This window comes from Tasmannia lanceolata, unplaced genomic scaffold, assembly GCF_043159265.1.
Source record: "Tasmannia lanceolata isolate RefF3 unplaced genomic scaffold, GAP_Taslan_0.1 ptg000018l, whole genome shotgun sequence".
Taxonomy (NCBI): Eukaryota; Viridiplantae; Streptophyta; class Magnoliopsida; order Canellales; family Winteraceae; genus Tasmannia; species Tasmannia lanceolata.
Genome location: NW_027518695.1, coordinates 6258366 through 6283604, shown reverse-complemented (window position 1 = coordinate 6283604; position 25239 = coordinate 6258366). Strand labels below are relative to the sequence as shown.

At 38.4% G+C, this 25239-nt stretch overlaps 2 protein-coding genes across 2 annotated transcripts; one reads left to right on the top strand and one right to left on the bottom strand.

Annotated features, from left to right (window-relative positions):
- Positions 1–10286: 10286 nt before the first annotated feature.
- Positions 10287–12234, top strand: LOC143850729 (putative xyloglucan endotransglucosylase/hydrolase protein 23). Its single transcript, XM_077359963.1, has 3 exons — positions 10287–10568; positions 11291–11484; positions 11829–12234. Exons 1-3 carry the CDS (start codon positions 10302–10304, stop codon positions 12232–12234), a joined length of 867 nt encoding a protein of 288 aa, XP_077216078.1. The 5' UTR covers positions 10287–10301.
- A 6222-nt stretch (positions 12235–18456) lies between these two features.
- On the bottom strand, positions 18457–20886 carry LOC143849573 (ribosomal RNA processing-like protein). The gene has a single exon (XM_077358638.1). The coding sequence runs from the start codon at positions 20546–20548 to the stop codon at positions 18698–18700; it is 1851 nt and encodes a 616-aa protein (XP_077214753.1). The 5' UTR covers positions 20549–20886; the 3' UTR covers positions 18457–18697.
- Between the last annotated feature and the right edge of the window lie 4353 nt (positions 20887–25239).

The window sequence follows — 25239 nt, the reverse complement described above, 5'->3', positions numbered from 1 at the left end:
TTAATTTTGGGTTCGACTAAGTCATAGATCAGTCCCTATTTGATCCAATATCTCCAACAAGTTTTGGTTGCCAAGGAAGGGGCGTAGGCGTGCATCTGTCGAACGAGTTATTTTGGGTTTGATTTTCTGTGTGGCATGAGGGGGTAGGCGTGATTGCTTCATGAAATAGCTGTATATTTCGAAGATTTTTGGACATTTAATCCTCATTTCTAAAGCATGCATGGATATAATATAAGTAATCAATTGTGTGCATGCTTTAGAATCGAGGATTTAATGATACAATCCAAAAATCTACAAAATATACAGCTTTTTCATGAAGCATGCACGCCTACCCCTTCCTACTACACCAAGCACCCAAGTACCAGCTGTAAAACATTCACTGCTTCCAATTCTCTTATCCTCCTCAAGCAATTAACTCCACGCATGCCACCATGCTCTTTTGCCTATAAAAAGCACTCCCTACTGTCCAACTTTTCAACTTCAGACCCACTTGAAATGCCTAATTCTTTGAACATGTGGCTTGTTTTGTTGCTCGCAAGCTCGCTGATTGCTGCCTCTGCTGGAAATTTCTATCAAGAGGTCGATAGTATATGGGGTGATGGCCGTGGTAAGATACTAGACAACGGGGAATTGATAAACTTGTCCATGGACCAGGGTTCTGGGTCTGGTTTTCAGTCCAAAAATGAGTATCTATTCTGCAAGATCGATATGCAAATGAAGCTCGTTCTGGGGAATTCAGCAGGCACTGCCACCACCTACTACGTGAGCGTTTTATGATCTATCTATTGTTAGTTAGACTAGTGTTCAATTTCTTGTTGGTTGCTTTAAGGTCATGTTTAGCAGCCATGAAATTTTTTTTTCCATGGAATATTAGTTTATTCAATAATGAGAGAGGGGTATAAAGGGTGGGAGAGGGAGTGAGATGAGAGGGCATGTGTGAGGAGAATGAGAAGTGGCTGAAAAAACAGGGTAATGGAGGTAATGAGAGAAACAGAGGATACGAAAAAATCTGTAGAACGTATTTCTTGTAATGGAGGTTCTGGTGCCTCGAAACCAGCTATCTTTCTTCAATTTTCTGTAATTCAAGAATCTTTTCTTCTTCTTCTTCTTAGAACTCTGTTTTTTTTCTTCTTCTCTGATCTAAGTTCGTAACAGTGTATCATCTGAGCTTAAACTTAGGATCTGCATTGTTCCATTTTTCTTCATTTTCGTTTAGCTGTAACATCAAGAAAACCCCATATTGATAGTTCAATCTAATTAGAGAATTTATATCTTCAACTCAGTATAGATTCGTATTCCATAGAAGTAAACATTTCATATATTTCATTGATCAAGACCTAACATAAATTTAAAATGGAAATCAAAATACAGAAAAAGGAAAGAAAGAAGATATAAACTGATTACTTAATTGGACTCTGAGTTTGAACTCAGGGTAGATATGTCATTAAGATACAACTGATTTGGGGTCTTAGAATAGGATAAAGTCAATAACTGGATGAATACCCCAAAGAAGAGAGCATATTTTTGAGGTTATAGCACAGGAAAATTCCAAGTTAGCATAGTTTGCATATCATTTTTTTGTTCAAAATCAAAAGACAGAATTTTGAACTTGTAGCATAGAAAAATTTCAAGTTAACATGGTTTGCATATCATTTTTATGTTCAGAACCAAAAGAATCCCACCATATTGGGTAGAATCCAATCAGCTTCTCTAATAAAATACTCATCTGCTACATGCCTATATCAATGTCAAGTATCTCACATCTAAGCTAAAACTTTAGATATGCACTGTTCCTTTTTTTCTTCAGTATCTTTTAGCTCCAAGATCAAAAAATCTATTTGAGATTAGTTTGAAAAAAAAATGATTTGGAACCACTATACCTTCTATTTAAAGCTCAAGTCTTCAAAATCTCTTGGACTCGTTTAGAAGGTTCCGCAACAACAACTGCAATGGCCACAAAAACAACTGCACAACAAATTAGTTTTCGTGTTTCAACCAAAATGCTAAGACGGTTGTTGCAGGACAATATCTTATAAAAGTTGAAACCTCCTTCTTGGATAAAAAGCCTAATCAATTCTCTGGCCAGGGTGCTTGGGGGGTTTTTGACAGCCGACCGGCTTCTATATTAACCATCCTATTCTCTATGTATTTTTTATTATTATTAAGCATATACCTTGCTCTCAAGATACTTATTCTTGGGTTTGGGTGTAATAGCTTTCTGCTTCTTGGACGAGTGCCTTTTTATTGAAGTTATTAGGGTTTCTGCAATGTATGAATCTATCAGTTTATGACTTTGATTCACAACTTTTACTTCCTATTTATCCAATTTCATGGATTGCATTCATGAATACTAATTCCTGTTTAATCCAATTTCATGGACTCTAGTTCCTGTTTAATCCCACTTCATGGCTTTTAGTTCCTGTTTAATCCAGTTTCAAGATTCGATTCATGGAATGTCCCTGTTGGGGGTTTTATTGGGTTCTTCTTCCATCTCCATCTTGATGTGTTAATGTTGGGAGATTTATTAATGGGGTTTTCATCCATCTCCAGATTAATAATTGATTTGGAGGTGATTTAGGCATTTTTTTCATGGAAGATTTTGTTGTTTTTTCGTGCTAAGTTTTTGGAGGGGGATTTTGGTGGTTTTTATCATAGGAGAGTTTAGGGGATTTCCACTTCCCAGAAACAAAACGCTCTCATAGAAACTCTTTTCCTTTCCAATTCTTTTCCATTTCCTTTCCACTTGCCATGTCATTTCCTTTTCCTTTCCCGGGAGATACACAACAAAGAGTCACGTATCACTCTTTTGAGGATGTTCTCTACACTTTACCTTGATTTTCAGCCCAGCATCAACTCGGCTGCTGATTTAATTTCGTTCATGTTTTTATTGAATCAAATATCGGAATAGGGCAGAATCGGAATAGGATGCCAATTCGGATGCAGGTTCAAACAATCCAAACGGACCCTAATTGCAACCATGGTTTAAAATTTCGACTGAAATCCGAAATTTCAGTTACCGGTGGGGACCGAAACCGAAAATTTCCGAAATTCAATTTTTCGCCTTTTACAAAATTTCGGATTTCGGTCCGAAATTTTGGTAATTTCGGTAATTTAGGTCCGAAATTTCGGTTTAAAGACATTATTTATTAAAAAAAAAAAGTGCTACAAAATTTCGGTCCGAAATTTCGAAATTTGGGTCTTCAGTTTGGAACCAAATTACCAAATTTCGTACCGAAATTTCGGTTTTTGGTGGGGTCCGAAACGGTTACCGAAACCGGAATTTTAAACCTTGATTGCAACTAGAGACGATATAGACGCCAAATCCCGGTCTAGGATCACTCTTCTTCTACAAATTGATTAATTTTAAGAACATCCAAAAGAGCATTCCTTTGGAAAAATAAAGACCAAACTGAAATTGACAAACGATTTGATCATTTCCGTAGTGTTTTTTGCATTATGTTGAAGAAACAATACCTTTACTCCGGTGACATGTAAGTTACCTTGCTAGCGTTCTGCATTGTCCACGTGGAAATGTGCACATTAATTCACCGAACGGCAATAAAAATGAGCCACCACCGAAAATCCAAGTTTAAAAAATTAGATGGATGAGACAGTTGGCCTTGTGTTAATAATAATTAGGGATTTGCTAAGCAATTATCCCCAAAAAGCCATTTCGTGCCTCACTTGCAGGAGACAACAGCCACATCACATGAATTAAATGTATACGCGGGCTCCGTTTGGTTGCCGGAGTTTTTTTTATTCTTGGGACTTTTGTGGGATTTCCTCAAGAAACCCATGTTTGGTTGGTGGGCCCAAAATAATCCCAAGAACCAAAATAACCCCACACGAAACCCTAGGAAGGAAAAAAAAAATACTCCCAGGAACCAAAAATAAGCTTAAGAAGAATTTTGTTTCTTCCCAACAGTTCAAGCAACCAAACAAAGCAGTCAACCAAAGATGGGATTTTATTTTACCGGGATACTTCTAGGACTTTTTTTTCTCACCAATCTCCTTGGATTTTTTTCTCCCACATAAATTCCGGGGGAAAAAAAATCCGGCAACCAAACAGAGAAGGGCCTAAAAGACACTTTTTCCTTAAAATGACAAAACTATCCTCCAATGCTTATGTGGCGTGAACAGGTTTGTTGGGTTCCACACTTGGTTGTACTTTCGGTTTCCATAACAGCAATCTGATTGGATAATCCTAGTATTAAGGATTGGATTATACGGCTTCATCACAAGAAAAAAAGGCAAGACCGGTTTGCCGATATCCGATATGGCGATATACCTTCCTTGACTCCGTTCCATGCTCAGGAAGTTGATATAATAATGTTGAATGATTACATACAACCCTAATAGTGCTTCCATAAAGTGCATTTAAGGGATAAATAATGAAAATAAAGATAACTTTTAAAAAGAGATATCCTAATCTAAGTTGCTACTCTACTAGACCTGGCAAACGGGTAACCCGCGCGGGTACAGGTACGACCTGTGCGGGTACGGACCCAACGGGTACGGGTAAAAAATACCCGCGATTCTGCGGGTAGCCATTTCATGTACCCAGACCCCACCCGGGACGGTACGGGTAAACCCGCGGGTAACCCGGAAAATTTCTTGTCTTTGTACCTAAATAACCCTTAAACTTTGTTATTGTCATTGTACCTAAATTTCAACTTTCGATGATTATCTGATGTTTAAAAAAACAGAATTATGTTGACGAGAAGTGACTTTATAATGATATTTGTTGATTTCACGGATAGGAACTCTGCTTTGGTCCTAAGCTCTCTTTGACTTGTTTTTAGAATTTTCCTAACCATACTTAAGCTCTTAATTAATTTCCCTTTGCCACAACTTGGGGTGACACCATGTAATTTAAAACGCATTTCCTTCAACAGAAAAGCCGCAGATAATTGGGCCCACTTTCTGATTCCAATGCGCTCACCGCACGAGTGGTGGAACTAATTGGGCCCACTTCTTAAAAAAAATGGATGGGCTCTATAGTCTGTTGATTTTGAAGAAACATGATCCTTTCACGTATAGGATTTCTGTTTCGTTTCGGTCAAAATAAATGCAAGAAATTTGTGTATGACGGGCACATTATCCAACGTACTTCTTTTGATCTGAGCCGTTGATCAGCTAATCCATCACTACCGAAAGGCGATCTTGAGACTGGCCACCGAACGGTGTACTCTTTGAGGATTTGGATACGTTCGTGGTGGGTCCAGTGTCGATTAATCCAAGCCATTCAATCAATTTACCACCAATTATATCTTTCATCGCCCAAAATTGAAATGACAAGAAGCTCCAAAATTGCTACAAAAAAAAATAACTTCAATTTATGCGGGCACCCGCGGGTGCGGGTCACTTTTTGCCAGGTCTATACTCTACCACGGAAACAATCGATCTGACGGCCAGGTAATTACTAGATTTGATCTATTCTAACATTTATCTTACACATGAGCTGTCCATTCGAAACGGCACCAAGATCAAATGTCATGCTTACCATAAATTCTATAGGACCCAAAATTGCCCTTTTTGCACAGCTATACAGTAAAAATTAGGGTTGCAACTTGGGTTGGGTTTTACTCGACTCGACCCGCAAATAACTTGGGTCGGGTTAAGAAATCATAGGTCATGGGTAGGGTAGGGTTCGGTTTTAAATAGAAACACCCAACCCAATGTTGAGTAGGGTTAGGTTTAAAGAGGAAAAAAAAAACCAAAACCCAAACCCGACCCAACTCATATAGGTGTACAATGACTTTCTTAAGTATCACTTAGATAACCTTTCTTAAATATCTCTTAAATAACCTGCTAATTATTGTACAATATATTGATATATTTGTCATGTTTGTGATGTGAAAAAATAGTTTCCTTCTAAATTCTTACACTTCATGATATAAATTTAGAGACTCTTGGTTTGAAATTTGCTGTTTTCTATAATCTTTGAAATTAGTCAAAATCCTAGACTTAAAATACAATAACATCCGGGCCGAGATAATTTCTCTGGTAGGGTAGGGTTTTGGAAAACCTGACCTGCCCGACCCAAGTTGCAACCTTAGTAAAATGACTCCGTGCTAGCTGTTCTCGCTATCTTTGAAAATAATTTCATAATGTTGCTTTTATGGGATTTAATTCAATTGGATCTTATCATGGCTTTTGCTATATGAAGGGGAGGGGAGACAGGGAAGACAGAGGAGGCATGTCTTTAGCTGAGATAGAGTTTTGCTTTAAATAATCAAAGTGGCTGCACAATCACCTATCAACTCGAACCAGTGAGTAACCAAGTTGAATTCTTAATCCAGTTTTCTGAAGTGAACTATATATGAGGAATGCTAAACTCAGAAGCACCCTTGCAAAAATCAGATGAAAGGGCGTCCCCATTGGCTGTAGGTCACCCATGTGCATTTACTGTTTTTTGACATTTACATTTTATAAATGCACTTTGGTGAAATGGGGACAGCCTTTCATCTGAGTTACGCAAGGGGTGCCCTTGAGAAGTAGGAATACTTTAAAGTGTAAATGAATTACATAAAAAAACAACAAGAGGTGAATAGAGTAGAGAAGGAGAGAAACAACCCTTCTATAAGTTATTTATTATTGCAAAATCTAGGAATAGCATCATGGACAAGCTGCTGCTATAAATTAGTTATTATGGTGGCAGCAACACATTTTTGCATCAATAGCTGCTTCATATTTGCAATATCCACTAGCAGCGCCCGTTGACTGGCAATCCCTATTGCAAGCAGTTTCCGACTCACAAACAAAACCAGTGCAGGTTTCGTAAGGGGCCGCTGTCACCTTTTCAACTGTATAGGGAAAGATGAAACTTATACTTGTTAGATATAACAGAGAAAGCAAGTTTTGGGCTTCTTTGGAGCCACCGAAATTAATTCTTATTTGTAATTACAATTATTTAAATAAAAGGTCCAGTTTGTTTTGGATTTTGAGAACTGATGGTGAGTTCAAAACTCATTATTTGACTCAATTTTATGTTTAATTTTGAGTCCAATAACCAATTTTGGACTCGCAAGAGGTTCTCAAGATCCAAAACAAACCGAGGTTTGAGAGAGAGAGAGAGAGGTTTACCTGACAATGAAGATGTGATGAAAAGGATCAACATAAGGGCCAGAGGGATTCGCTTCATTAAATCTGAGGAAGGAATGGCTCTGGCAAACAACTTAACTATTGGGGGTGAGTTGGAAGGGTGTTGGCATTGAGCCATTTTTATAGGGGAGGATGGTGAATCCTTTAGATTTCATTTTACCCTCTTGGAGATTTTGTTGTTTTTACTTCAAAATTATTGTTATTTTTAGAGAGACAAGTGACCACCCAAATATATCTTAGATACATCACAACATTGTGATCCTTTGGGGTGTGTTTGGACTGCTGGAGTCGGGAGTTGATATTGCTATTGGATGGTGAATCCTTTAGATTTCATTTTACCCTCTTGGAGATTTTGTTGTTTTTACTCCAAAATTATTGTTATTTTTAGAGAGACAAGTGACCACCCAAATATATCTCAGATACATCACAACATTGTGATCCTTTGGGGTGCATTTGGACTGCTAGAATCGGGAGTCGATATTGCTATTACATTCCAATCGAATTTCAATTCCCTCAGTAAACGGAATAATGATTCTAATTCTAGTGTTTGTGTAAGTAATTAGCCTCTTACAACGGTAAGCGTGGAAATTAATCACAGATAGGAGAAGTTTGTAGCCTTACGAGTGCAAATAGAGAGAGAAAGTGGAAAAAGTCCAAAGTGTTGGACGGTTCTTCTCATTTCATTAATTTTCATTCAAAAGTCAAAAACTGCTGTCCTCTTACAATTCGTATGGAGTAATAGTATTCCTTCTCCAAATCAAATAACAAACTAAATAAATAAATAACCTACTAGGCAACAATGCCCATTTGACAACACACTAATATAGCAAGGACTGTTTTCTACAATAAGGAATTATGTAAAGAAAGATTCACAATAAAAACTTACATTTAATTTTGAGGAACTACGACAACCAATTGTGAGCCCTGTGCCGATTATTGGACTAAAAATTACATTTAATTTTGAGTCCAATAATAGGTGTTAGAACTCACAATCAATTGTCAGAATCATAAACAAACAAAGGCTAAAAGACACTCTGTTCATTTCAGATTTTGACAACCGATTGTAAGTCCAAAACCTATTATTGGACTCAAAATTACATTTAGATTTGAGTCCAATAATAGGTTTAGGGATGGCTATCGGTTGTCATAATATGAAACGAACAGGGCCTTATTGGGCCTCATTTTTTATATTTACATGACCAGATTCGTTGATCCGAATAGCAACCATAAGTAAGGCTCAGGCCAAATGCTAGTGGGGACACCTTTATTGGATAATCACTGAATGCCGATTTTGTTGTCTCTAGAGACTCTTGGCGTGAAATTTGTTGTTTTTTAAAATCTTTGATTTTTTTTTAGCGAGACAACCCATTTAGATTAGGCAACTTGATTGGATTAGTATTTAGGTTAGATTGGAATATTCTACACTCATCTCTTTTCATAGTTAACTTGATTTATTTCTATGTTTATCATCTAAGTGCTCTGCATAAGCACTACTTGATTCTCTAGTAATAGCATCCAAGAATTAGTAAAATCCGAGAGAGAGAGAGAGAGAGAGAGAGAGAGAGAGAGAGATGGAAGTTGCTCAGGGAATTGTGTGTGCTTAATGGAGGAAGAGAAGGAGATGAGAAGAGTCTAATTTAGTTAGAAATTTTAAAAAGTCCAAAAATTAAGAAGTTACTTTTTACTTTTGTGCTTTAAAATTTTGAGGGAAGATTCAAAATTGAAAGATCCCTCTTATTTTCAAAAAGCACTTGAACTTTGTGGTTAGTGTGGCTTGAACCCAAAACCTTAGAGTGTGTGGAGAGGTTCTCAACTACAATGCAAAACATTTAGTCCCCACATTGGAACTTTTGAAAGAGTTTCACATCCCTATAAGGTGGAGTGGGAGGAAAGGCATGAACCTATCTTTTGGGAGGTTATTGGATTTTGTTGGGTGACCCAGTTTTATATGAACACAAGTTCATATACATACGAAAGCACGGCGGGCCGGGCAGGGGTCCGGCTTTGGGTAAAATTAAAGTATCTTTTTTGTGCCCAAAACATTTTGATTTTCTATTAATTACTAAACAAATATTATATTCCCAAACATTTTGGTAATGACACACATTAAACGTGAACCGTTTCATATCTAACTGTTGGGAGAGAAACATTTTGTCACTTAATGTGCTTTTACTTCTCCTCCAAAATTCATATTTCTCTCCATAAAAGAGAAAGATGGCAGCACTGTTTAGTACAAATTTTGGCAAAGAAAACACAGAGAATACATGTTGTTCTATTAATGTTTTACACATACAAATCAAGATTTCACTCATTCCTTCTTACGTTCTGTGTCTGATCACATTTCAAGGTGGTTCTAATGGACCAATCAACCAGTGCACGTGCATTGGAGCCTGTTTTGGCCGTTTTATCTTAGAGTGTCGATTCGCGTATCCCGGTTGCACCATAGGGGACGGATACGATTCTTAAAGAGAGTGACCATGTGGCACAATTCAGCCTTCCTTCATTATCAACAATTTGATTTCTGAAAGGGTTTTTCATAAAATAAGTGTAATTTGATTTTCTAAGTTTCATTCAATTTCTAAAATTTTAACAGTACATAAGTTTTGGATCTGAGTTGCACTAATTTGGGGCCGAGTAACCAACTTGGGTTCTAGTAACCAATATATTCTTGGGTCCGAGTAATCAAGTTGGGTCTGACTTTCTTAATTTTGGGTTCGACTAAGTCATAGATCAGTCCCTATTTGATCCAATATCTCCAATAAGTTTTGATTGCCAAGGAAGGAGAGTAGGCGTGCATCTGTCGAACGAGTTATTTTGGGTTTGATTTTCTGTGTGGCGTGAGGGGGTAGGCGTGCATGCTTCATGAAATAGCTGTATATTTCGTAGATTTTTGGACATTTAATCCTCATTTCTAAAGCATGCATGGATATAATATAAGTAATCAATTGTGTGCATGCTTTAGAATCGAGGATTTAATGATACAATCCAAAAATCTACAAAATATACAGCTTTTTCATGAAGCATGCACGCCTACCCCTTCCTACTACACCAAGCACCCAAGTACCAGCTGTAAAACATTCACTGCTGCCAATTCTCTCATCCTCCTCAAGCAATTAACTCCACGCATGCCAACATGCTCTTTTGCCTATAAAAAGCACTCCCTACTTTCCAACTTTTTAACTTCAGACCCACTTGAAATGCCTAATTCTTTGAACATGTGGCTTGTTTTGTTGCTCGCAAGCTCGCTGATTGCTGCCTCTGCTGGAAATTTCTATCAAGAGGTCGATACTATATGGGGTGATGGTCGTGGTAAGATACTAGACAACGGGGAATTGCTAAACTTGTCCATGGACCAGGGTTCTGGGTCTGGTTTTCAGTCCAAAAATGAGTATCTATTCTGCAAGATCGATATGCAAATGAAGCTCGTTCTGGGGAATTCAGCAGGCACTGCCACCACCTACTACGTGAGCGTTTTATGATCTATCTATTTTTAGTTAGACAAGTGTTCAATTTCTTGTTGGTTGCTTTAAGGTCATGTTTAGCAGCCATGAAAAAAAAATTCCATGGAATATTAGTTTATTCAATAATGAGAGAGGGGTATAAAGGGTGGGAGAGGGAGTGAGATGAGAGGGCATGTGTGAGGAGAATGAGAAGTGGCTGAAAAAACAGGGAAAATAAAAACACTACTCAAAATAGAGTTTTTAGTTTTCCTATGTTTTAGTAAAAGAAATTCCCATTGAATATTAGTTTATACATTGATGAGAGAGGGAGAGAATTGAGAGGGAATAGATGAGGAGAATGAGAAGTGGCTGAAAACAGGGAAAAGAAAAACACTACTCAAAATAGTCTTTTTAGTTTTCCTATTTTTTAGTAAAATATTTTCCATGGAATATTAATTTATTCAATGATGAGAGAGGGGGAAGGAAGGTGGGAGATTGAGAGACCATACAAATTAAAGGCAATTTTTTTCAGTGATCAAGACCATTTATGTATTGATCTCCATAGCAAATAGGCCGTGCTCAAGAAATATTCTCCATTATTCGAATGATACTGAAATCCTCATCATTCATAAATTTTGATAAGCAGATGATCCTAGCCACGAAGGGCGCGACACATGATAAAAAAAAAGAAGGGAAATGATATTTTCACCTCTGTTCTAACATAACTAAACTTGCATATATTGCAGCTACAATCTACAGAGCCAAATCGAGATGAGATCGATTTTGAATTCCTTGGTAACCTTAGCGGAGAACCATACATACTCCAGACCAACATTTACACCCAAGGAATGGGTGCGAGAGAGCAACAAATTTATCTGTGGTTCGACCCCACCAAAGAGTTCCATACATACTCTATTCTATGGAACCCCCAAAATGTAGTGTAAGTTCTCATATCCACTTCAATCCACTTTATTTTCATAAACCCATTTACTGGTTAGATTTATCTATGCATTTTATTGAAACAACCAATTGCTACAAAAGACATAGGGCCACTCTTTTTGGTTGGCCATACACACGGAATTTTAATTAATATCAAGGAGTAGTATGGTTTTGAACCTAGGACCTAAGTGATGTAACCTGGCTAGCTCTCATACCATGTGGAACAACCAGTTACTCCAAAAACTCAAGCTGTTAGAGATGGTGTTATTTAATCATTTATACTTCAACACTTCCCTCAATGACGTTTTATTATCTCTTAGATATTCTTGGTTTCATCTCTTACAGCTTCTCCGTGGACGGCATTCCAATCAGAGAATTCAAGAACATGGAATCGAGTGGTGTACCTTTCCCAATGTACAAACCCATGAGGATGTACGCGACCATTTGGAATGCCGAGGGTTGGGCAACGAGAGGTGGGAGTGTCAAAATAGATTGGTCACAAGCGCCCTTCACTGTTTCTTATAGAAACTACAACGCTAATAATGCTTGTGTGTGGTCTTCTGGCGCATCATCTTGTGCTTCCAACAATTCCTCTCCTTCCTCTAAACCTGCTTGGCTATCTCAAGGGCATGATTTGGTGAGCCAAAAGCTGCTAAGATGGGTACAGAAGAATTACATGATCTACGACTATTGCACCGATTTGAAGCGCTTCCCACAAGGCCTGCCTCCAGAATGCTCAAATATCTCTTAGAGGCGTCCGTGATTATTAATTATATTTTTCTTATAATTGTTTATAGACATAATATCACTGGTTCTATACTTATTTATTCTTAATGTTATCACTTTTGTTTTTGGTGGATTAAGGGCAATGTAAATCATTTACTGTGATTATTAATTATCTAACGCGGGTATTTTACATTGGCCCCCAAGTAAATGGATAAGGCATAAAACTATATGAAGGAGCTAATGGGATGCACAAGACCAACACAACGAAAGGGCCCGTGTAAGACTACTTTGAACACAAATAAACAGCAAAATATACACTATACATATGGAGGGATACTAGACCGACAGGCACCCTTGCAAAAATATAGTCATGATAAAGGGCTGTTTTGGGATCTCAGTGACATGCATGTGTCTTTCTATGGTAATGGTGAAAATTTGGAATATGAATTTTTTTTAGGATTTTACAAAGTCCCTATTTCTTCACAACTAAGGCAGGACTTGTTTAGGATTTTACAGTCCCTATTTCTTCACGACTAAGGCAGGACTTCAAAGCCCCAATCACTCAAAATCCCCTAATGAGACCCCACAAGCATATTCCTGGAGTGACCCACAATCCGCTAGAGTGACCCACAGTCTGGGAAGTGCTCAGGGGATTTAAAATCCCGTGCGAATAATTGCGCCTTAAGGTCTGTGTCTACCTAGCAGATCTGAAAGTCAAAATGATATCCACGCTCCCTCCTTTGCTAATAACACTCCATTTATTAAACACTAGTTTTGATCGACCGTGGTAGTTATTTGGGAATTGTGACAACCTCTACCAGCTAAATAGAAAGTGTAAGATGATGAGTTGGTAAGAGATGACATACTAAGACTAAGCACAAGAGGAGTTACCTCTACAATATGGAATAAAGTCCATCAAAAGCCTGCAAAGGAGATGTTCGGTCTACAATATGTAATACAGTACATTATCAAAAGGCTAGAAATGCAACAGTAGGGAAGGGCAAAATCCTAGCTTCATCTCTTTCCTTCTATTTTTTTTTTTTTTTTGAATGGTATGTCTTTCCATTTGTGCACAGCAGAAAATAAGCATTAATAGAAAAGAATTACCTGAGCAGGATTGTTTGTGCATCAAAATAATAAGCTAAAACATCAAACAACAAAAATTGAAGGAAAAAACATTGAATTTTAATTCAATAACCATACTTAAATTTGTCCCCTTGTATCATGTAGTGTACAATCAAGTATGAGTTGGACTAGAAATAAAAGTTGTCTCCAACTAAAAAACTCAACTTCTAAATACAGAAATCAACTGTAAAAATCGAACTACAACCAGTATCTAAAAACTAGAACAAATACACTGTTTAACTCCTCCTCGTCCAAAACCTAACCCTGGAAACATTTTCCTGAAGTTATAAAGACTTTTAAATTTAAAATTAAAAAAGTGGAAACAACTCTAATTTCATCACTGATATCATTACTGAAGTATCACATTTGTAGGCTCTGAACTGGAAAGCTTGAAAAGTCCATAGAAATTCTTGTTTTTTTTATTAAAGGTAACATTTATTAAGAACATAACCCAGATATACAAGCGGGGACAAGATGTCCGACTATACCATCTACAGTTTCAGAACTCCGGAAAAAAAAAGGCAGCAGTTCCAGTCAAGGACACAGTGATTCCCCTACCTGTGTCGGCCAAACAATTGTAATACAATTCTAATTTTCCTTAGAAATTCTTGTAAGACTTGAAAAGATCTAAATTAGCTATAGATCACGTAAAACAGATATATTGATGAAATGGTATCCCTAGCAGAAGTTATTGCATCAATTTCGAGAACCTATTTTTTTACTGCATCAATTATCCCCCGATCATGGAAAACTCATCCTGTGTCGGCCAAACAATTGTAATACAATTCTAATTTTCCTTACAAATTCTTGAAGTCTTGAAAAGATCTAAACTAACTATAGATCTCGTAAAACAGATATATTGATGAAATGCTATCCCTAGCAGAAGTTCTTGCATCAATTTCGAGAACCTACTTTTTTACTGCATCAACTATCCCCCGATCATGGAAAACTCATCCTTGAGTTCCGAGTCTTTGCGCATTTCAACGCACTCTTTAAATCTTCAACCTCAACAATGAACCTTTTTCAAAAGAGTGGCATTGAAGTCCTTAACCACCCAAGATTACATCGGCAAGCATCAATAGAAAAGTAACAATTTTGACAATCCTTCCAACATACCTTTCATCAGAAACATACCCCTTGGCATGTCTTCTACCGATTGAATTGGTTACTCCACATGGCTGAACAACATCAAATTATGAATCCTAATGTCACCTTCCTAGGGTTTTTTTTTTTTTTTTTGGATCTGTTCCTAGGGGTTTTTTTTTCCAAAAGGTAACCATAACTAATTTATTAAGTAGCAATCTGTTTACCTAGAGGTGACAAGATGTCCCCCACAATGTAAAACAGCAGCTACCGTTCAAGCACAATGAAAAAACACTACAGATTACACCACCACGAACTCAAGAACTACACATATTCCCTTTCCAATCCTTCTTTAGCCAATCTATCAGCCACAGAGAGAGGGGACAAGATGCCACCTTCTTTAGCCAATCGATCAAATTCTCCCATACTTGAAAATTTGAAATTTACATAATGCTTATAAACGAGGTCATGTACACAAAAAACCTCTTTAATATACATCACCGGATCATAAATTGATTTCACCTCTTTCTCACAATCGAATCCAAGGCAACAAATAAATATGCATATCCGCATCATCTTCATAAACAGGATATTCAGCAAGTTCTAACAAGTCCATAATTGGAGGCTCTTTGTGATCATAGGTTTGACTTGTTAGCACATCAAAGTGTCGCACCCAATTAATTTAATGTTTGGATATTGTTGGATGCCATGTTAGAATTGAATGAGATTCATAGGTCCACAATTAAGGTAATTCAGCACCCAATCGGATCTTAGGTGGGCGCAGATGGAAAATGGACTTCTGTATTGCTGTCATTTCCTCCATCTCTTCTTATAGCAGGATAAGTTCCTCGATCCACTGCCGTACTCTTGGATTCCTTGTTCGGCTTATTCACATGATTGAACTCCTCTCTTCCGACACACTTTTTTGATGCTTCTATAACCATGGAAGCATCACCTGGTTAGATCTCAAACCTCGTTCCAACATTCCATAGAAATCAACAAAATTTACAGATTTCGAGGATCTAATAACAATCGATACACATAAAGTAACAAAGGAAATACACAGCAGAAAATAAGCAGGAAGAAAAAGAGAATGATACATACAACATTAACTAAGCAAGATTTTTTATGCATCAAATTGATTGAAGGAACTCCTCTCTTCCGACACACTTGTTTGATGCTCCTATGACCTTGGAAGCATCACCTGGTTAGATCTCAAACCTCGTTCCGACATTCCATGGAAATAGACAAATTTTACAGATTTCGAGGATCTAATAACAATCGATACACATAAGGCAAGAAATAAAATACATACAGCAGAAAATGAGCAGGAACAAAAAGAGAATGATACATACAACATTAACTAAGCAAGAGGTTTGAGCATCAAATTGACAAGACCAAAATAACAAACAACAAAAGCTAAAAATAAAAGAAACTACAGTGAACAATCATCCTAAATGTATCCCCTTAAATCATATACAGAGAGCTCATCAAGTACGGCTTGAACTCAACTTGTTTCCAACTGAATTAACTTATAAAACAAAGAAATCAATTGTCGTTTCATCAAAGGATTCAGCACCATCTTTGCTCATATCATAGAATGCTTGAAAAGGGGTAACTTCAAGTGGTCAGAAGAAGCACAAAAGAGCTTTTAACTCATTAAGAAAAGGATGACCGAGGCTCCTATCCTTACACTTCCAGATTTCAACAAGGCATTTGAGGTTGATTGTGATGCTTCAAATGTGGCTATCGGTGCAGTACTTAGCCAAGAAGGTAAGCCCATTGCATACTTTAGTGAGAAATTGAAGGATAGCAGGAAAAAGTACTCTACCTATGATAAGGAATTCTATGCTATCGTTAGAGCATTGGAACACTGAAGTCACTACCTCGTATCCAAAGAATTTATTCTCTTTTTGGATCATGGGGCATTGAAATATATAAATAGCCAGCACACGCTTAATAGTAGGCATGCTAAATGGGTTGAATTTCTACAAGCCTACTCCTTTCATATCGAGCACAAGTCCAGCAAGCAAAATCAAGTAGCGGATGCTTTAAGTCGAAGACATTCCTTGCTTTCCAGTATGCAAGTGAAAGTCATAGGTTTTAAGTTAAAAGAACCTTACAAGGATGATCCATTCTTTGGCAAAATTTGGAAGGAATGTTTGAAGGGTCTATTTCATCACTTTCTTTTACAAGATGGCTCTCTTCAAGGAAAACAAATTATGTATTCCACAGGGCTCTTTAAGGGAAGTTATTCTCAAAGAAGCACATGGAGGAGGAATTGGTGGAAATTTTGGTCGAGACAAGACCCTTGATCGTGTACAAGAAAATTTTTATTGAAAATTTTTATTGGCCTCATATGGTTCGTGATGTTGCAAAGCATGTGGAGCGTTGTACAACTTGTCATGCTGCAAAAAGTCATTGCCAAAATACTGGTTTGTACGCTCCATTACCCGTTCCTACAGCACCGTGGGAAGATGTGAGCCTAGACTTTGTGGCGGGATTGCCACGAACTCAAGGAAAAAAGATTCTGTCATGGTGGTTGTTGATCGGTTCTCCAAGATGGTGCATTTTGTACCATGCAACACTAGTATCAATGCAACTCATGTGGCTAGTCTTTATTTTCGGGAAATTGTTAAGACTCCATGGTGTTCCAAAGACAATAACATCTTATTGTGACTCCAAGTTTATGAGCCATTTTTTGCGCACCCTTTGGGGAAAGTTTGGAACTACTCTTCAATTTAGTTCTTCTTATCACCCACAAACGGATGGACAAACAAAATCAGTCAATCGAAATCTGAAAAACCTTTTGAGGAGTTTAGTGGGCAGCAACATTCGCCAATGGGATGCTCAAGCTGAATTTGCTTACAACCGGTCTTATAGCCAAACCACCAGAACTAATCCTTTTGAAATAATATATGGACCATTGGACTTAGCTCCACTTCCCGCCACTCAACATTTAAGTGGAGATGCAGAGAGGATCACGCCAAATACATCAAGAGGAGGTTGCATGAGCAAGTTCAGGATTGCATCATCAAGCAAAATGAGAAGTACCGAAGAAATGTAAACAAGCACAGGAAGCCGGCAGCATTCAAAGAAGGAGACTTGGTATGGATTCACCTTCGAAAGGCGCTGTTTTCACCTGGACGTCATGGTGAACTTAAGCCCCGAGCAGATGGTCCTTTCAAAGTACTTCAACGTATTGATGAAAATGCATACAAGATTGAGCTACCTGGAGAATGTGGTGTTTCAGCTTTTAATGTAGCAGATCTTTCTCCCTACTATGATGAAGAAAATGAGTATAACTCAAGGGCGAGTTTGTTTGCAACAGAAGTGTTCGACGCCGGAGCTATCTCAAATGGATCCTCAAACCGAGCCCACTAGGCCCACCAGCCTAGACGCCTAGCTTAAAGGTCCAAAAACATAGTGCGGTTCATGATTTTGGGGTAATATGTGGGTCAAACCCGAATTTACTCACAGCTTTAAAAATTGCAAGCCATACATAATTGGAAAGTTCTATGAGTCTACTTTCCAAAGCAACAAACGATTCGCAAATCAGAGTTCTATGGAGGGGTTATGTTCATTTTTCTCAGAGGTGTTCAAACTGTCTGCACCATACGAATTTCAGCAGTTTTGAGTTTCTTTTGACTGCTGAAAAGCTCAGTCTACTAGACTTTTTTGTTATGATTTAAGTTAATTTTGAAGTTCTCTGTATGCTCTAACAAGTCCCAAAGACCCCCCCCATTAAGTTTAGTTAAATAACCTCATTTGTAGTCAAAGTAATTATAGTTTTCCTCTCCCTTCTATCTTGAAACTTGTGTTGTCATGCTAGGAAATGTTGTTTAAACCTTTGGCTTTTGAAGAAGGAGGAGTTCTTGTCTATTTTGCTCTTATCCCCTGTAGCCAAAGTAATTATCCCTGTTTTTCACTTGCGTTTTCCTCCTCTCTTCTCCATTTGTTTGGTGTCAGTCCAATCATTTGAAAGTAGCATGTGAACACTAAAAGAAGTTAGGAACATAATACAATAGCGACTAGTCAATGAAGCAAGAAATCTGCAAGGCTTGTGCTCTTATAGAAGAAAATCAAGAACTAACCAGATCAATCATGTGTTTAGCTGATGACATACTCATTCTTGAACTGGAAGTTTGCTACAAATGCAGATTAAGAAGAAAATAACACCATTCATAGCAAAGCAAATTGTGAGAATATGAAAAAGAAAAGAAAAGTGAAGAAACCAAACTTTAAAAGCATGTAAATACGATCCTGGTGTTCAAACGCATTTACACAGAGAAGGTTTGCAACTTGCGAAGACGTTTGATGGCAGCACTCTTTGAACTCTTCCGGGCCTTCTTTGCGGCATTCACCCTTTTCTTCAGCTTCTTCGCAGGAAGCTCCCTGATGGGGCCCGGAGGTACCCCTTGCTTAAGTGCACTACCTCTGGGAGTAGCAGAAGGTGGTAATCTCAAGCTTTGGGGAGGTAAGGGACTGTGGGGCTTCCATACCAAGTTGTTTTTCATAGAAAACCTGACCCTCTTGGCACTCTTCTCCCCACTCTTTCCTGTCACACTCCCATCAACAATAACCTCACTACTTGTAACCGAAGTAAGAGAAACCTGCCCATCCATACTCTTTGCTCTTTTTCTCTTCTTTGCTACACTATTATTAATCATCATTGTAGGAATAGAACACAAACTTGTGCCGTCAGTTTCCATGCCAGCCTCAGCAGCAACCTTCTCAAACTGCTTCTGCAGATTAGAAATTACAGTCTCACTGAAAGTAATAGCATTGCCAGCATCTGCTAGATCCTCTTTCAAGCTATCGCCATTAGTGTATTTCTCATCTTCGAGTGTGGAAATATTTTCTTTAGCGATGGAATCGGGCAACCCATTCTTCTTGGTCTTAGTTTTTTTACCAATTCCTTTCGATGCTTTTTCAGCCTCGCAGAAAGTAATAGCATTGCCAGCATCTGCTAGATCCTCTTTCAAGTTATCACCATTCATATGTTTCTCGTCTTCGAATGTGGAAATATTTTCATTAGCGATGGATTCGGACAACCCATTCTTCTTGGTCTTAGAGTTTTTACCAATTCCTTTCGATGCTTTTTTAGCCTTTTTGCTCTTCTTAGAAGGCTTATCAGCTGATCCATTCGCAAACACTGGAACTACCTCAGCATGTTCTGAAGGCACTTCCAGAAGACCTGTCGGCAAATCATCTGATTTTAATACCTCCATCTTCCCATTCGTATCCAAGTGAACCTCTGGCATCGACATCTCAATCCCTGCTTTTTCCAAATCCTTCTCCAACTTGAGAAAACCCTCCCTCAAGCCAAATAAAACTTTCCTATTCCCCTGAAGAGAATCTGAAGAAGATGCCGAATTAAAAAATCTCGTTGAAAGCCCCATTGTCAAAGCAATTGTTCCAAGTTTATAAACTTCATCCCCAGGCTCGATAACATCTCCGGCATTCTTGATAGCCAATAGCCTCTTCCCGTTCTCAAGCAAGCAATTAAAGATGCTAACTTTAATCTTATTCAGTAAAACCTTATCCTGAGACTTCTCTAAAACAGAGAAAAATGGTTTCAACAACACATCTAGGGTTTCCACCGTAACTGGCAGAAATTCCTTCAACTCTTCCAAGAAAATCTCAGAAATATGGTAATTTACACCCTGTGCCGGATACTTATCGACCGTTAAAAGCGTTTTTTCCTCCAAAACCCCCATCAAGAGGTTCAAAACTTCGAGATCCCACGAATTTTTCTTCAAAAGAAGAAAAAAATGATGCAGAAACCTCCGAATCAAGAGATAGAACTTATCTAAACGCAAGTAATCGATCCCGCTCCATTCACGACGCATAGTTGTGATGAAAACCTCAAAGTAAATGATGGAGAGAGGGAGATCGAGACTTACGAGGAGAGATGAGAGGCGATTGATGAGCTCGATCTGGAAGGACTGTTTATCGGCGTGCCAAACACAGTAGAATAGACCTTTCCAGATCTTGATCATCTCGTCATTTGAAACGTGGTTTTGAGACGCAAGCCATGTGTTGAGAAAGCGGAGGGCTTTGTCTCTAGTACTCTTGTTGCAGGACGCGAGGTGTTTGGCGAAGGACGAGCCAGCTAGGGCAACGTCCATTGCTGAAAAAAAACCCTAGTTTTTCAGATCTGAGATGCGGAAACCCTAGATGAACGAGAGAGGGAGAAAGAAGTTTAGAAGAGAATAGATTCAAAGGAGGAGAGAAGACTGGTTTTTCAGATCTGGAATGAAGAAACCCTAGATTTCAAGCTCTGATGATGATAAAGGTTTAGGGTAAGCTGCTAACTTTTATCGTTTTGTCTTTTTTATTTAGCAGAAACCCTAACGGCTGTTTTGACGGAGCGCGAAACCCTAAAATGAACATGTGGAAAGATGCCGGGTCGGACTACTGAGATCAGGGTCGGACCCTCCTCGAGTCACTGGTTAGAGTCGGCCCGAACTACCCCACACTCAGTCAAATAAAATGCTAGTGTTTATTAGTTGATACTTGATACTATAGCTAGTAAGCTATACACCAGGAGTTTGTGTATAAACCATCTGTGCTCGTGCGAAGGGGTGCACATGCTTGTGAAGGTAAAAGGCAATGGACCCCACCTATGGCCAGCTAGTGATAGCTAAGCTCCCCTGCGTCGTGACTCGTGAGAGCACATTCAAATTTCGCCTTTTTTTCACCCATTCCTTTCTTTATAGAGTGGAAAACACTTCTAAAACGGGATACAGTGCTGAAAACAGAGAAAAGGGTGAAAAGGACTCTGTAAAATACTTTTCTTAGCGGGAATTGCTAGCGTCCATCGCAAAAGGCATTTCGTGGCTGGTCTTTTGCACGTCAGACCAGCCACCTCGTGTATGGAGACAATAGCCTTTTTTTTTCTTTTTTTCTTGGTAATTTGGGGTTAGGCAGAACCCCACCAGATTGCATTAATAGGAAAAAGAATTACAACCGAGGATAAAGAATCCCAGAGAAGTTTTCAGAAACAATTACATTCAGTTCATGAGGAATTTGAAAGAGAAGAATAGGATCCCCTTTGTATAGTTGTTCTTTGATAGAAAATCTGCAGCTCTGTGTCCCTCTCTCCAAATATGAGATATTTATATGTAGGTTATCTTCAGAAGGTTTATCATTCAGCCGGAGAAAGAGACAATGCTCTCTGGCTGCTCTGATGATTTTTTGAAACAGAGTGCTCTTATGGGATTCCTTGTTATCATGAAGCCTGCTATGTCGTTCATATCAGATGTAGAATATTGCAGCAGTAAAGAGGAGTCTTGCAAGGGAGGACACCTGACCTTTACATTTGAATTTGTCTCGGATCCATTTCTCTTCTTCATCAAGGGATCTTTTCTGTCTTTTCCTGTTAGAGATTTTCTTCAGGATCATTCTCCAAATCCAAGCAGAGTATGAGCAAGAGAAAAACAGATGGTTTACATTCTCATTTTCCCTTTTACAGAGAAGACAATTTTTGTCTCCGTTGTTTCCCATGAAGGAGAGTTTTTCTCTGGTAGGGAGGCGGTCATGGATTGCTAACCATGAAGTGAAACTGGACTTTGGAATGTGTCCTGCAAACCAAATAGTTGGGACCCAGTCCGGAGCCGGGTGTCTTACTCGAATTGAGTTCCAAGCACTTTGAGCAGAGAGAATTCCATTAGCTTCAGGCTTCCAAATTGGGTAGGAAGGAGAGGAGGCTGAGAAAAGACCAGAGCTGATAAGAGACTTCAGTTCTTGGAGGAGAGGTTGCTCAAAAATCCTATCCCACCATCTCTGGGATTTTACCTCGGCAATAGAAGCAGTCTGAGGTATAAGATTGAATAAAAAACCAAAAGAAGTTAGGTTTTCTATTGGGCCATTAGGATGCCAAGGGTCTTTCCAAAAGAGGAGGGGGGAATGGTGCCCAACAATGTAACATATATGATTTTTTGTAGTTTCTCTAATCTTCAGACTACTTCTAGCAGCCCACGAAGGTTTATTTGGCATCGGAATACACCATATACTTCTTCCATGACATATTTCCTGCTGAACCAGGTGAACCAAGGAAAGTTTTTTCCAGAGATAATGTTCCAAAGTTGCCTAATCTGCCCTGCATTGTTAAGTTCTCTGAGAGTTCGTATTCCCAGTCCCCCCTCTTTCTTTGGACGACAAATAATGTTCCACAATATGGGATGGTATCTCTTTTCAAGACTAGAACCCGACCAGATGAAGTCTCTAAAGATTTTTTCAATACTTTGGAGAACTTCAGATGGGATATGAAATGCAGCTGTCCAGTAGATTTGGTAAGTAGATAGGACCGTTCTTACCAATTCAACTCTTTCCGCTCTTGACAGATGACGGTTTGTCCAGTTGGAAATCTTCTTTTTCACCTTGTCAATAACTGGCTGGCAGTCTCTAGAATTTAGCCTGGTTGTCACCAAAGGGAGGCCTAAGTATATGATCGGAAGGGAGCCTTCATTGATGCGGACAATAACTTTTGTCTCCATGCGAGAGGTGGCTGGTCTGACATGCAACAGACCAGCCGCGAAATGCCTTCTGCGATGGACCCTAGCAAATCCCTTTCTTGTAGCATTGGTTAATTCATTCTTCATGGATTTTTTCCAAGATATAAAATTTACCTTGTTTTTAATGGAAATTGCAAACCTACTGGACACTAGAATTTTATGTTCTAAAATATAATTCTTTTCATGGAAATGTAGTTTTACATAATTTTCTTTTCCCTATAAATAAACACCCACTTAGTGAAGCAAATATTTGAAAATTCGACAAGTTTTTTTTTTTTTTTTTCTGGAAAAATATAAACCTTGAGAGAAATAAAAGAAAAAGAAGATAGGGTAGAAACACATATAATCCTATTGCTATTCGTTTATATAACATTCCCATATCCATTTCATCGTTCTTTTTTATTATTTGGACAGCTTTTAGGAATTATGTTTAGTTACCAGTTAAAGACTTGTAGTCCATATTTCATTTTTGGAGGGCCCCCAGCATAAAAAGTAACCATTCTAGTAAAAAAAAAGGTTCATATTGGCATAGCCACATTTAAATAATTGCATAGACTCAGCTTGTCATTTCTTCTTTAATTGGATTCTGAGAGCTTTTTGGGCAATGTAATAACCTTTGACAGGTGTTTAGATAATTAAAGGACAAGATGAGTTAGTGCAATTATAAAAACATGGTAGTGCTAACATCAGTTCCCTTTTTTTATTTTAATTTCTTCGATCACAATATAAGGCCATGTTTTGGATACCTCATGCTTTTGTATTTGGATTTAGATTTGGGTTTTGGATACAAAATACATCAATCATGCTCATGTTGTACGAGAGAGAGAGAGAGAGAGAGAGAGAGAGAGAGAGAGAGAGAGAGAGAGAGAGAGAGAGAGAGAGAGAGAGAGAGAGAGAGAGAGAGAGAGAGAGAGAGAGAGAGAGAGAGGTCTAGCTTCTGCTACAGCAGCAAGGTTGAGGAGCAGCGAGGGTGAAGGTAATTGCCACAAAGATTGATTTCCAAATAATGTCTTGCATAACGTATTTGAAAATCGGATTTTTTCACTGTAGTAGCTGATTTGGAAATTAAGGGCATATTCGGCAACCATTATAAAAGTAGGTTTTCCTATTTTTTAGGCGTGGAGAATGACATACGCAATAAAAATGAAGAAAATCTCGTTCGGCAAACTCGGACACCAATCCCGTTTCTATCTTTTCCTATTTTTTAGCCCTAAATTGATGAGATTCTACAAAACGACTCCGAGTCGCTTACTAGATTCTCATCTACCCGTTTCTGCCTGATTTTACAGTAAAGAATGAGAATGGTTGCCGAACATGCCCAAAGGATCTGATCCGGTTCCAAATCTCAATTGCAAATGTGAGAAATCCAAGTATAAATCTTGTGGGTATCCAAACATGGCCTAAAGGTTTTCTGGTGAGCAATAAATAACAAATTCCTTTTAAAATTGGATAGAGTTCAGTCAAGCTGCGATTTCTTCTCAGTCGGATTGGATTTAGAGTGTTCTTCGGATCCTACTTCATATGTCTCATTCACAATCCATTTTAAATCAGAGTATCCTAGTAGGTTCTACTAAATTTCACATAGTTAAATTCTCAAAAGAAGGTGAATGCAAACGTGACCCGTAGTTGCGAGGGTGAGTTGCTGCAGCGGCAAAGTAGTGGGCTGGGGACTTAGGGTCAATGGTTAGAGAAGGAAGATAGGAATCGTTAGAAAAAATGCATCTCTAAAAAACTCAAAAATTCAGTAGTGAGATTCGGGTAAATCTCTGGGATCTCTCTCTTGGCTACTGCGATTGTGCCCAAAATAATGAGGGAGGAGACAAAAAGATGTTGCACGGGAAGACTGATTTTCTCTCCACTATCTCTGGAAAGATGATAACAGCTGAAAAAATCAGCTAGATGTCCCTCATCTCCGGAGAAGAGTAGAAGAAAACGACGATGAAGGATGTAACCAGGGGTGTCAATGGATCCAGTTCGGGTAGAATCCACCTAAGTCTTGTCACGATCCATCCATTCACATTTCTTATTGGTCTTCGGATCCTACTTCCTACGTCTCGTTCACGATCCATTTAAATCAATGTCCTAGAAGGTTCTACTTAAATTTTACGTAGTTAAAATTCTCAAAAGCGGGTGAATGCAAACGTGGCCAGCAGTTGCGAGAGTGAGTAGCAGCGCGCGCGGCAACGCAGTTGGCTAGGGACTTAGGGTCAATGGTCAGAGAAGGAAGATAGGAATTGTTAGAAAAAATGCATATGGCCTATTTTACTAAAATATACCTAAAATAATATTTGAAGTTGTAAAAA

Bases quoted from the DNA above. Each gene is read 5' to 3' on its own strand.
- LOC143850729 (XM_077359963.1), top strand. From the start codon at position 10,302: ATGCCTAATTCTTTGAACATGTGGCTTGTTTTGTTGCTCGCAAGCTCG. The intron at 10,569-11,290 runs GTGAGCGTTTTA...CATATATTGCAG, and splicing joins GCACTGCCACCACCTACTAC to CTACAATCTACAGAGCCAAA. The intron at 11,485-11,828 runs GTAAGTTCTCAT...CATCTCTTACAG, and splicing joins TGGAACCCCCAAAATGTAGT to CTTCTCCGTGGACGGCATTC.
- LOC143849573 (XM_077358638.1), bottom strand. From the start codon at position 20,548: ATGGACGTTGCCCTAGCTGGCTCGTCCTTCGCCAAACACCTCGCGTCC.